At 60.2% G+C, this 11,207-nt stretch overlaps 1 protein-coding gene across 5 annotated transcripts; it reads right to left on the bottom strand.

Moving 5' to 3' along the window:
- Nucleotides 1-29: 29 nt before the first annotated feature.
- Nucleotides 30-8,574, bottom strand: CORO6 (coronin 6). Of its 5 annotated transcripts, none has more exons than XM_027568041.2 (12): nucleotides 8,355-8,574; nucleotides 6,975-7,235; nucleotides 5,464-5,586; nucleotides 4,867-4,996; nucleotides 4,585-4,766; nucleotides 3,899-4,018; nucleotides 3,322-3,441; nucleotides 2,776-2,880; nucleotides 2,541-2,686; nucleotides 2,108-2,165; nucleotides 1,782-2,012; nucleotides 30-1,688 (listed from the first exon to the last, which is right to left on the bottom strand). In XM_027568041.2, the coding sequence occupies exons 2-12, from the start codon at nucleotides 7,170-7,172 to the stop codon at nucleotides 1,563-1,565; spliced, it is 1,539 nt and encodes a 512-aa protein (XP_027423842.1). In that variant the 5' UTR covers nucleotides 7,173-7,235; nucleotides 8,355-8,574; the 3' UTR covers nucleotides 30-1,562. The 5 variants fall into 5 exon arrangements, with proteins under 5 accessions (XP_027423842.1, XP_027423844.1, XP_027423845.1 ...); XM_027568043.2 differs by having other exon boundaries at nucleotides 33-1,685; XM_027568044.2 differs by lacking the exon at nucleotides 3,899-4,018 and having other exon boundaries at nucleotides 34-1,688.
- Between the last annotated feature and the right edge of the window lie 2,633 nt (nucleotides 8,575-11,207).

Here is an 11,207-nt window from a genome sequence, read left to right as displayed (position 1 = left end):
GGTGTCCAAGGTGCCCCCCCCCGCCTCTCCCCTCCCCCCCCCCCCCGCCTGGGCAAGGCCTGATTTCTTCATGATGTCTTGGCAAATGGGGGACAATATTTGGGCTGGGGGCGAGCACTAGACCCTGTCCCCTGGCCCCGCTTTATGGGCAGGTGCACCCTGGAGCCCTCTCACCAGCTCAGGGCCCTGCGCCACCACCCACCCCTTCCCACCAGCTGCTGCTAGCCCTCTGTGGTCGTGTGTCCCACCTGCCCCCAGCCAGGGGCTGACTCTAAAACCCTTCATCCAATGGTGCTAACCCCCGGCTCTGCCCTGCCCCACCCCACCCACCCAGAGAAGCACAGACCCCGCTAGGGGCAGGGGCCCACCGCACACCCTTGTCCGCCTTCTCTCAGGCTGGCCTTCCTGGCTCAGCCAGTGAGGCTCAGCAGGGACACAAAAGGGATGGAAGAAAAGAACAAAGAGAAACTGTTCCTCTCACCTTCCCTGATGCCAGGGGCACCGGACTGACTCTGAGGCACAAATAAAAGAGGCTTCAAACCCGAGGCTTTTCCTGGCTGGCTTTACTGGGGGAAGAACGCCCACCTACCGGTTGGGAGTTCCTTCTGAACCTCAGTGTGGGGAGGGCTCTGAGGTAAAAGAATGCCCGGTGGGTCCTGAGCATGTCAGCAACCCCACAAACCCGGGGTAGGGTACAGCATTTGCAGAGGCCGGGGGTCTTGGCCCCCTCACCCCCAGGCATGCAGGAGGCACACACCGAGCACGTAGTAAAATATTTCATTCAGTGAGTCTTGTTTTCCTTCTAGAGCCAAAGCCACAGCACAGGGCTGGGGGCCGTTGGGGGGGTGGGCGGGAAGAGGGATGTGAACCTGCTTCCATGCTAGTTTTCTGGTTAGTTCTCCGGCGGGGCTGCAGTGAGGAAGCCGCCCTCTCCCCTGCGGGTGAAAAAAAGGGAGCCAGCCCCCCGCCATAGCCGGCAGGGTGTAACCGGGGGGCTCGGCCCTTCGGCCAAGGGGCTGTGTATGTCTGTGGAACTCGGGGGACGCCCATCCGGTTTACCACTTCGGGTAGCGGAATCAAGTGAGCTGATTAGAGGGACAAGCGTTGTAACTTTCCCCAATCGGTCTGGCGAGACCCGTCGCATCGCCACCCCTTCGAGCTCAAGCCCAAGCTCCCCGACACCCCCAAGAACAGCGCTAATACTAAGCACTTCCCCTGCCCTGGGCGGGAGACAGAAGGGACCCCGCCTCGCCGTGCAGCACCATTGCTGAGGTCCCCGTCACCCCGGGCCTCCCAAGGCCAGCTCCTGCTGAGTCCCGGACGAGGCAAGTGGCCAGGCGGGTGCCAGGCAGACGCGAGTCTCCGCGACGCTCGGTTTGTCCAGGCCTCCCGCGAGGGCAAGGAGTTCCCTTCCCAGTCCCGCCCCCGGCCCCAGCCGGGAGAGGCGGGGTCCGGGACTCCGGACCAAAGGCCGGGGCGGGGCCAAGTCCTGCTCCCAGCCCGGCTTCGCCCCCCGCCTCCCCCCCCCCCCCCAGGCTCGGAGCTGCACCCCGCGCGCCGCACTAGTCCGTGCCGTCCACCAGCTCGCACAGCATGTTCTCCAGGGCCGTGATGCGCTGCTCCTGGGCCTGCACCTGCTCGCGAAGGGCCTTGATCTCCTCCAGCAGCGTCTCCAGAGTGTGCTGCTGCTGGGGCGCGGAGGACAGAAGAGGCTGTGTCAGGAAGGGGGGGGTGGGGGATGTGTGTAGACTGGGCCGGGGTGGAGCGGAGCCGGATCTTACCGTCAAGGGGGCGTCGCTGGCCGACTGGCTGCGACGGGGGCCGGCGGGAGGGCGCACGTCCAGAATATTGCGCTTGGTGACCCGGAGCTCGCGGTGCTTCGGCGGCACGTAACCGTCCCTCAGCGAGATGAGCACGGGTTCGGCATCCTGGCCAGACAGCCACTCGTCCGCTTCTAGGGCTGGCTCGGGGCCGGGAGTATCTGGGTATAGGTCATCCTGGAACAGGTCTGACTGCGGGGGTTCGGGGGACAGGAAGACTAGTGTTCGCAGAGGGCCGGGCCTGCTCCGTTGCCTTCCGCCTCGGAGCCCTCTCCGCGCCCCCTCACCTTGCGGGGCACAGTCATGATGATGGGCTCACATTTTCTTTCGTGCAACTTGTAGAACCTATAAGGGAGGGAGCGGGGTTCAGCACCCCCGCCGGCTCCCACTCCCTTTTCTGCCTGGGACCAATAGGTTGGAGACCAACACTTGCTGAGCCGCTACCATGCACTGCACTTCAAAACACATTATTGGTCCAACTGGTAAAACATCTCTGATGGCGTGTTTATCATCATTTTGATGACAGATGAGGAAAGTGAAGTTTAGAGAATGTTAACGCTGGGGCTGGCACCGAAACAAGCCTGTTTGACACTCCTCCCCCCCCCCCCCACAAAATACCCTCACTCCTTCCCAAAGATTACACGAGGCGAGAAGCCCCTGTGTCTTCCCCGATGGCAAGTGGGGACAGACATGCAAGCGAGAAGGGCGAAGGCTGCTGACCGGGCGATCTCACACTTGCTGACGTCCAGCCCCCGCTTGGGCATGAAACCCATGCCTCTCTGAGGTTCCTTGCTGCTGAACGTGTTCAGGTAATGCACGAAAGGTGGTTCGTCGGTAATCTCAAAGTACCGAATGCTGCTGTCGCCCTGCAAAACCAGTCGGTTCAGAGACGCTCCCAGGCGGGGCCCTCGACATCTCTACCCAGCCCCTGTACTGCCCTGCCGGCCCCAAGCACCTTGCCGCAAAGGTAGACGATGCTGGAGTCGGGGTCGTAGAAGGGCAGTAGGACCCCGTTGCTCGTGTCCATCTCCTGCAGTGCCACTGGCTCCTCGAAGTTGTTCTGCCCGAGCACAGGAGGCGTGACCAGCCCTGTCCCGGCCACCGTGCCACTGCTGGATCCCCTGAAGCCCCTTTACACTTCCTACCCGCTGCAAACCCCGTGCGTTCCCAAGGCGGCTTTGGTGAACCGAGCTGCCGGTCCCTCCCATGGGCCCATCACCCCCAGTGCCCCGCACAAATAGCCCCTGCGCCGCCGCATGCAGTCACCGCAAACCACCCCCAGGGACTCGGCATCACCAGGTGGGGGTGCCGGCGTGGGCTCCTTCAGGCGACGCAGCAAAACTGGGCAGAGGGGTGGGTGTGGGGATGGCGGGCGCTGCAAAGGGGGCAGCAGCCTCCAGCCCAGTCCAGGTGGGCATGCCCTGCGGGGGGGGGGGCGCCTGGCCCCTCTCCCGTGATGCCAGTCCCCGGGGCACACACCCCAAGCTTCCAGCTGCGTTACCGGGTCCCACAGGCCCAGCTCTCGCTGGCTCATGCGGGTGAAGCCCGTGGTGAAGATATGACCCTGGCGCGTGAAGACGGCCCGCATGGGCCTCATTCCCTCGTGGGCCGCAAACCTCTCCTGGGGGGAGGGGGAGACAGGGAGAGGCGTCATCCAGCTGCCTGCCCTAGGGAGCCTGGAGGGACGAGCAACCAGCTTGCTGACTTTGGCGGGGGAGAGAGGCGGGTGGGGGTGGGGGGGCGGGGGGGGTTGGAGACAAAAGGGGGCCTAACTACTCAGCTTCCGGGGGGGGGGCGTGGGGGGACCCGGTTTGGCCCCAGGCCTGGAGAGCCTCTGGGCCCGGAGAGAGCGGGAGGCGCGCGCCTCTCGGCAGGTCCCGAGCCCTGAAGCGCCCTCAGAGGCTGATCCCTAGAGCAGGGGAAGTCGGCCGGCTCCCCGGGGTCGCAGCGAGGCTTTTCCCAGACGGGAGCTCCCCGCTCCGCTTCCGCCTTCTCGGGCACCGGCCACGGCCTGGGAGGGCGCTCCGGGCTGGGCCAGCGAAGGAGCGAGCGCGCGCGGCCAGCGCGGCCTGGCCTACCGGGTCCCAGAGCGCGACTTGCCGCTCACTCATCCTGCTGAAGCCGGTGCTGAGCAGCTTCCCGTCCGCAGTGAAGACGGCCCGCAGCGGGCGGGCGCCCTCGTGAGGCCGGGCTCGCTCCTGCTCGCGGGGTTAGTGGGTTAGAGCGCCCGCCGCGCGCACTCGGCGCAGACATGCACGTGCCCCGCGCCCCCGCACCCCGCGTCCGAGTCAGGCTGCCGACGCGGGTGCCGCCGCCCTCCCGGGGCACCGAGCTAGGACTAACAAGGCGCGGGGGTGGCCCCCTCTCCCCACCCCCTCTTCGCCCAGCGGGTCGACTCGGGCAGAAAGGGGCCCGCCGGAGAGCCAGTGTCGGGCCCCAGACCCTGGAAGATGGCGCTGGGTGCCGGCCGAGAGGAGAGGGGTCCGGGATGTGTCATGCAGGTTCTGGTGGAAGGACAGAGCTTGCAGCGTCTCCCCTGCTCAATTACAACTCGAAGAGCACTGCTCGGAGCTTCTCAGATGCCGGGGAACGGAGGGAACCTTTCCCCGGCATCGGGGGGGGGGGAGGGGTAAGGGCGGGACTGCCTCAGGTTGGGGTGGGGGAGGCGAGAGCCGGCACTAGGGACTCAGAGGATTAAGGGCACAGGGGCCTGACAGTTGGTCCCTAGGGTAGGGGCTGGGGGATGGCCAAGCCAGCCACTCACCGCCACCACCTGGCCCTTGCGGGGGTCGATAATGCGCAGGGTCTTGTCCTTGCAGGTGGTGGCTAGCCGGCTACCGTTGCTGTTCCAACACACGCTGTGGATGACGTCCGGGTGCATGTCGTCTAGACTCAGGAGCACCTCCCCAGTGCCCACATTCCAGATGAGGATCACATTGTCACCACCTGCCCGGAGCAGCCCGTCACCGTTACTTGGGTCCTGCCTTTGCCCCCACCCCCCACGCGGCCCCATCTACAGGAGGGACCCCTCCCTCTGCCCCCAGACCTGCACTGAGCAGGACATTCCGGGCAGTGGGGTGCCAGCAGAGGATGCCCACACGTTTGGAGTGGCCCTCAAGTGTCAGGATGGGTTCCGTAATGTTGCGCGTAGGGGTGTAGTCTGGAATCTGCCACACCTGGGAGGGGAGAAAAGGCGTAGGGTCGGGGTGATGAGGAGACTGCTTTGTCCCTCTACGCCTCCCCAACTTTGCCCCCCACCCCCACCCCTACTGGCTCTCTTGAGTGGTAAGGGTCAAATGCAGGGCAGGATGTAATGATGCCTGCCCAGGGCAGAAGCAGCTGGGAGCCAGGAGGGGACACTGCCCGCTCTCCAGGGACCTCTCTAGACACCCCAGCCAGGAGACTGACTGCAGAGTACTGCCCCTTGCTCTTCAGGCCTCAAGTTGGCCATGGCTATAATTAGTCCTAAGAAGTGCATCCTGGGAGGGGGTGGGCATGTGGCTAAATATAGCCTGGGAGCTGGGCAGGGCAGGGCAGGGCCCTGGGACCCAGCACCTCTTTTACCACCTTCCCTAGCGCAGGTGAGGCAGCCCTCCCCCCCTCCCCCTGCCCAGCTGCCCCGCAGCATCCACCTGGTTCCTACCATGACCGTGGTGTCGTCTGAGGCACTGGCAATGACGTTGTCATTGTGTGGGCACCAGTCGATGTCCAGCACAGGAGCAGTGTGCCCAGTGACCAGTGGGTAGTTCTTATCCACGCGTCCTGTCTGGAGGGGTCAGAGAGGGAGCTCCAGTGTCACTTTCCTGTGTGCTTTTTGGGGGTGGGCAGTGACCTGTTTACATCTCAATACTCTATCACCTCTTTTCTCTTTGCGAACCCCTTTCTGCACCTCCAACCCCATCCAACTATTCCTGTACTCCACTGGAGGCAGACAGAGTTGAAGCCACTTAATATCAGGGAATCAGACTCAGAGAGGTAATGGCTTAGCCAAGGACACACAGCAAGATACCGGTGGAGCCAAGACCTGAACTCTCAGTCCAGTGCTCTTGCAAAAACACCTCCTTGGAGGAGACTGTTGTTGGGCCCGTCCCCCAGCTAGAATGTCTATAGGAAGCCCCTGGTAGAAGAGGTCAAGGGGAGGTAATATGCAATGCAGTGGCCAACAGCCCTTTCCCAGCCGCCCTTGGCCGATCTCTCCCTTGTCACTGGCTTGACCTTGGAACCACCAGCAGCAGGCACTCCTGGTGCTTGCTGTCCCCCAACCTGAGCTGGGGCTCACCTACTTTTGGTCTTTACAGGCTTTTTATGGGGGGGCTCTGAGACGTTCGCAGGGGCTGGCATCAGTAGGGGAGAGGGGTGGCCGTGTGGCACTGGAATGGCCGTTGTACTGGGTGAGGAGGTGGCTCCAGTTGAAATTTGAGCCCCGGAGATGGTGTCCTTGGACCATGTCTGCATTGTCCCGGAATGAGTCACTGGCTATTGTCAGGCCTCTTCCTGACCCTGCCACCTGCGGGGTCTCCCTTAGCAAGGTGTAGGGACCAGATCAAGGTCATGACTTGAGGTGGCCATCCTGGGGGGTGGAGATTTCCAAGGGGTTTGAGGTTCCTCAGCAAAGGGGGTGGTAACTGCCCGGCCCCTATCCTGGGGTGAAGAGGGCTCTGGCCTTATGTGTGATGTCCCCCTGCCCTTTGTTCTCATTCTATCTCACTGTAAGAACCATAGTGGGGAGGTGACCAGGACTCTTTGGAAAGAGCTTGACCCTTTCCTCAGTGTGCTGCTCTGGGGTGTGATTTAATCAAATGGTCACCGTGCACTGGGGGAGAAAGATCATGAGGGGGCGTGGCATTGGGCAAGTCAGGAACAGAATCTGGGTCAGGCCCTGGCTCCCCTGCTGCCCACAACTATCTCCATAACACCCTTCTGGTCCCTGCTGGCAAGAGGCTGCTGCTCGGAGAAGGGGACGGGCTATGCGTGGGTGCAGCCCACCGTGCTGCTACTGGTCTGGGCAGGGTGAGGGAGCCTCCGACTTGGTCCCCAAGGGCTTAGGGAACAGGGAGCCGCCAATGGACACAAAAAGCCCTCCTGAATGAAGGAGGGGTCCCCAGCGGCCACAGCCAGTGTCTTCCCGCCTGCTTTCTTCCCCTCATCCCTCACCTTGGCCAGAGGCAGGACAATGAAGGCACCTCCACCTCCAGCCTCCACAATAATGGCCAGGAATTTGGGGTTGACGGCACAGAAGGAGCTGTCCCATGTGACCTTGGACACACGGATGTCCTCGTAGGACTGGTCAGCCTTTGCCGCCTGCCCAAACACATGGCGGAACTTGCTCTGCCGAACCACACGCCGGCTCATGGCGGTGGGTAGAAATGGAGGATCTCAGTGCCCAGGAGTGCCTTTGGTCCTTAGTCCTGTGAGCTGTGGGAGGAAGGAAGAGCAGGGAGGGGGTGGCAAGTGAGAAGGGTTACCTGGCTATGAGTCAGGTCCTAGAGCAGAGAGCTTTCTTCCAGGTGATCAAAGAATGGCAAAGGGAAAGGTCTTTGCCACCTATAAAGTGCTGCTTAAAATTTCAAGGGGCTAGGATTTGGGGCCTGACTTCTCCTTTGAGACCCATGCAGGGAACAGCAGAGTTTGCGCCTGAAAGCTTCCTGGAAGTTGAAGTGGTTTGGGGAGGAGCCTCAATGCCAGGCTGCCCTCCTGCTGCCAGCCTTGGATGAGCATCTCTTCAGGAAATGGTTTCTCTCCCAGCTGCACCTTGTCCAGAATCAGAGGCCTTGGTCCTGGGATCTTGGCTCAAGGCCAGCTATGGGGCTAAGACTGGAGCCCCCCAAGATCCCGAACTCTGCATCTCTAACCTAGTTTGGGCAGATGGGCTCTTGTCTTTGTCTAAAATTTTGCCAAGGAGAAGTTCCTCCTGCCAGCTAACCGAGTCTGTCCTGCTACTGTTTTCATCAATTTCCTCCCATCCTGTTGGGGGACGCAGTGTAAGGTGGATCTCTCCTCTTTCCACTCCTCTCTTCACATGGTCCTAACCATGGTCCGGCTTCTCCTATGGGTCCCCTTTCCTGCTGAACTCTCTTGGGGTGGGGTCCTCACCGTCCCCCCTCCCCCCGCGAGGGCCAGATTTGCAGGAGTGGGGAGGGTGAAGTGCCTTTTCTTCAGCCAGGGTCTGTGCTATGCTCTTCCCCAGGGGACTCACCGAGCTTTTCCAAAGCCCTATCCACTGACTCCTGCCCCTCCCCAGCCCCGGGCATCCCTGTGCCCTTCACGCCGCTTCTGCGGCCCCAGGCCTGAGGCCCGGGCCTCCCCGCACCCTCCTCCGGCCTCTTGCCCCCGCACTGCGTTCTTAGGAGACGAGGTGACGGGGCCGTGCAAGGCGCGCGGGCCGCTGTCCGGCCAAATATAGACACCGAGTCCGCCCCGCCCGGGACCGAATTTGGCGGCGTGGGGGAGGGGGCGCAGATCTTTGCCCCCTCGAGAGACCCCGCCCGCTGCGGCGGCTGCGGTGGCGGCGTGGGATGTGGGGGGGGGGTGTACCTGGTCCTGAGTGGGCCGAGGGGCGCTCACTCTGCGACTCCTCTGCTGAGGGGGCTAGGGGTGCCCTGGGGGCCGAGGGAGTCAGGGTGCCGGAACTGCCTCTCCGGGTGTCCGCGGCGTCTGGGGCCCGGGTGTTCCTCTGCGCGCTCGGGCCGCTGCTTGCGGCTCTCCGGGGCCCGGCGTCGCTGCAGTCCCAGCTGCCGCTGCCATCAACCTGCGGGGGCGGGGCCTACGTTGGGGGCGGGGCCACAGCTGCCCCGCCCCTCCAGCGGCGGGAAAGTCGAGCGCGGCCGGTTCCGCTCCGCCAGCCCGCCGGGCTCAGAAAACTGTCAAAAGTAATTGAGTGTGTACGCGCGGCTTGTGCGCACTCCTTCCACGCCCTCCGTACCTCCCGGGTGGGCTGGGCAGACCCAGGTTCCCAGACCCAGGCTGGGCGCGGAGAGGGAGAGCCGGCAGCCGCGCAAGATCAGGTGCCTTCGCGCCGCATTCCTGCCGCAATCGCACTCCCAAATTAGCCTGTCCAGGCCGGCGGCCCCAGGCTGCGGGACTGCACGTCCAGACCCTCCTGGGGAGAGGTCCCGGAAGATGCTTCGAGGGAGTCTCCCCAGCCCTTGGATGAGGGCCTAGGCTCGCCCAGGGCAGCTCGAGGGTACCCGACAGGGGGCTCTGAATGTCGTTTATTGTTATTAACGGCTATAGCGACCACTTGAGAACCTAAAACGTTGGCACTATAACTAGGCATTTCATCAAGTTAGAGAGGATTCCATGGAGCAGGGCAGAAAGCAGACTAAAGACTAGGTGGGGGAATGAATCCACCTTGACCCCGTGGGAACACCAGGTTCAAGGAGAAGCAGCTGCCACAGGCCTTTGGCAATCAAATTTTATTTATTTTTAAAAAAGACTTAGAGAGAGAGAGAGAACGCGAGCATGAGCGGGGGCGGGGACGGGGGAGGGACAGAGAGGCAGAGGGAGAAGCAGACTCCCCACTGAGAGGGGAGCCTGTTGCAGGGTTCCATCCCAGGACCCTGAGATCATGACTTGTGCTGAAGTCAGACGCTTAACCAGCTGAGCCACTTGGGCGCCACAGCAATCAAATTTTAATTGCCCAGCCTAATTCCTAATGAATTCTTCTGGGACTTGTTTAAATTGGTGCACAATTGTGTTCCAAACAAGTCCCAGCCGCCCCCCCCCCCCACTCCCCCTGGGACCCAGGGATCTGAGTATTGATCAAGGTTAAGGAGAAAATAAAAACAAACCTGATCAAAATACAGCCAGTGAAGAACAACTAGTCCCTGAAGCTGCTGTACATCCAGCACCCACCCACTGCCTAGATTTCGTGCTTTGGATCATAAGGCCCTGGAGGCAGCATGAGGCCAGTTATTACCTCCTATTCTCCAGGGCACACCTGGGAATCAATGGAACAGCCTTCTGGAGGGCAGAGATTAGCATCGGGGGTTAAGAGGAGGGAAGGTGCTTGGGAACCCCAATGGCCCACCCAAGGCTCCTTCTCAAGAGGAGTCCAAGTATCCAGTGGCTTGTAGGGGAATAGAATCAGAAACTTACAGGTACTCCAGAAATAATTCATGGTACAGAGGGCCATAAGGGTAGATGACTCTCCCTTTTACCTAAAGATTCCAGGCACGTGATTAGGAGGGAAAGAGCTGAGTTGTTCAGTGGCTCCTTAATAACAATAGGTCACAACTTTACACATATTAAGTTCATTCTGATAACAGCCTTCTGTGACAGCTATTCTTAGTATCCCTGTTTTATAGGTGAGGAAACTAAGGCACATAGAGATTAAGTAGTTTACCCATCACTCAACTGGTAGTTGGTGGAACTGCGACTTTTATCCAGTGGTCCGGCATCTGGGTCCATGCTATTCAGCACCATGCATTTTTGTTTCCTCTTGAAGAATAGTGCCACTTTATCTCATAAATGCTGATATTGAGGGTTAGTTTTTGTGGCACAAAGGAAAGGATGCTTGGAATAATTAGAAAACTGGAGTTCTGGCCCTGACTCAATCACCCCAGTTTTGCAGTTCTCTGAGCTGTACAATGAAGAGGGCTGGGTCAGGTTCCTTCCAACTCTGCACCACCTGTTGGCAGACAAGGGATTTGACACGCCGCCTCCTACCTTGAAATGACCTTTTCTTTCCCCTTTCCTTTCCTCCTCTTTAAAGAGGACTCCATTCTAGAGGCAAGAGTCTGAGACTAGGAAGTAGGAATCCTTTAATCCATCCTGCCTTCAGTTCTATCATCTGAAAAGAGGGGTGCTCTCCAGGTACAGAAGCAGGGACTCACAGGTATCACTTGGACCAGGCATGCCTCTCAGGTCTGCCCTCTGGGCTTTCTTCTGGCTGCCAAAGCTTGGCAGAGAGTGGGCAGGCAGAGCCAAGGCATAAAGAACTAATCAGGGGAAGAAGCCACTTGGGCTAGGGTACTTTCCTGTGTGGTTAACCCTTTGAACTCTTAGCTGGGCTCTGAACTACAATCCGTAGAAGACAGGCATGGATTTCGTCTTTCATAAAGTCATTTTCTGGAAGAGGTGGCCTGGCAACTTAGACATGATTTGCTTTGGCTATAAAGACTTAGCTTATCTAGACAGGTCAGTGACTCCGGGCACCCCTAGAAAACATTGTGAAATGACCTTGCCTTTACCATCATGCACTCTGGTACTCCAGCCAGACCAGTCATGTGTCTCTCCTACTTGATTTGGACAATTCAGAATGCAGTGGGCCGACTTAATTTTAGTTCAACGTAGTGTTTTCTCTAGACACATCAATACTTTGTTTTGCCAGCACTTTGGAAACTGAGCTTTCCCTAGATAATAGTGATGAATGGTGCCACTATACAG

Source organism: Zalophus californianus, chromosome 16 (genome assembly GCF_009762305.2).
Source record: "Zalophus californianus isolate mZalCal1 chromosome 16, mZalCal1.pri.v2, whole genome shotgun sequence".
In the NCBI taxonomy this organism is placed as follows: Eukaryota; Metazoa; Chordata; class Mammalia; order Carnivora; family Otariidae; genus Zalophus; species Zalophus californianus.
This window is presented reverse-complemented; position numbering and strand designations above follow the sequence as displayed.

Bases quoted from the DNA above. Each gene is read 5' to 3' on its own strand.
- CORO6 (XM_027568041.2), bottom strand. From the start codon at position 7,172: ATGAGCCGGCGTGTGGTTCGGCAGAGCAAGTTCCGCCATGTGTTTGGG. The intron at 3,442-3,898 runs GTAGGCCAGGCC...CCCTCCCCCCAG, and splicing joins AAGTCGCGCTCTGGGACCCG to GAGAGGTTTGCGGCCCACGA. The intron at 2,687-2,775 runs GTGCTTGGGGCC...CTGGTTTTGCAG, and splicing joins TCGTCTACCTTTGCGGCAAG to GGCGACAGCAGCATTCGGTA.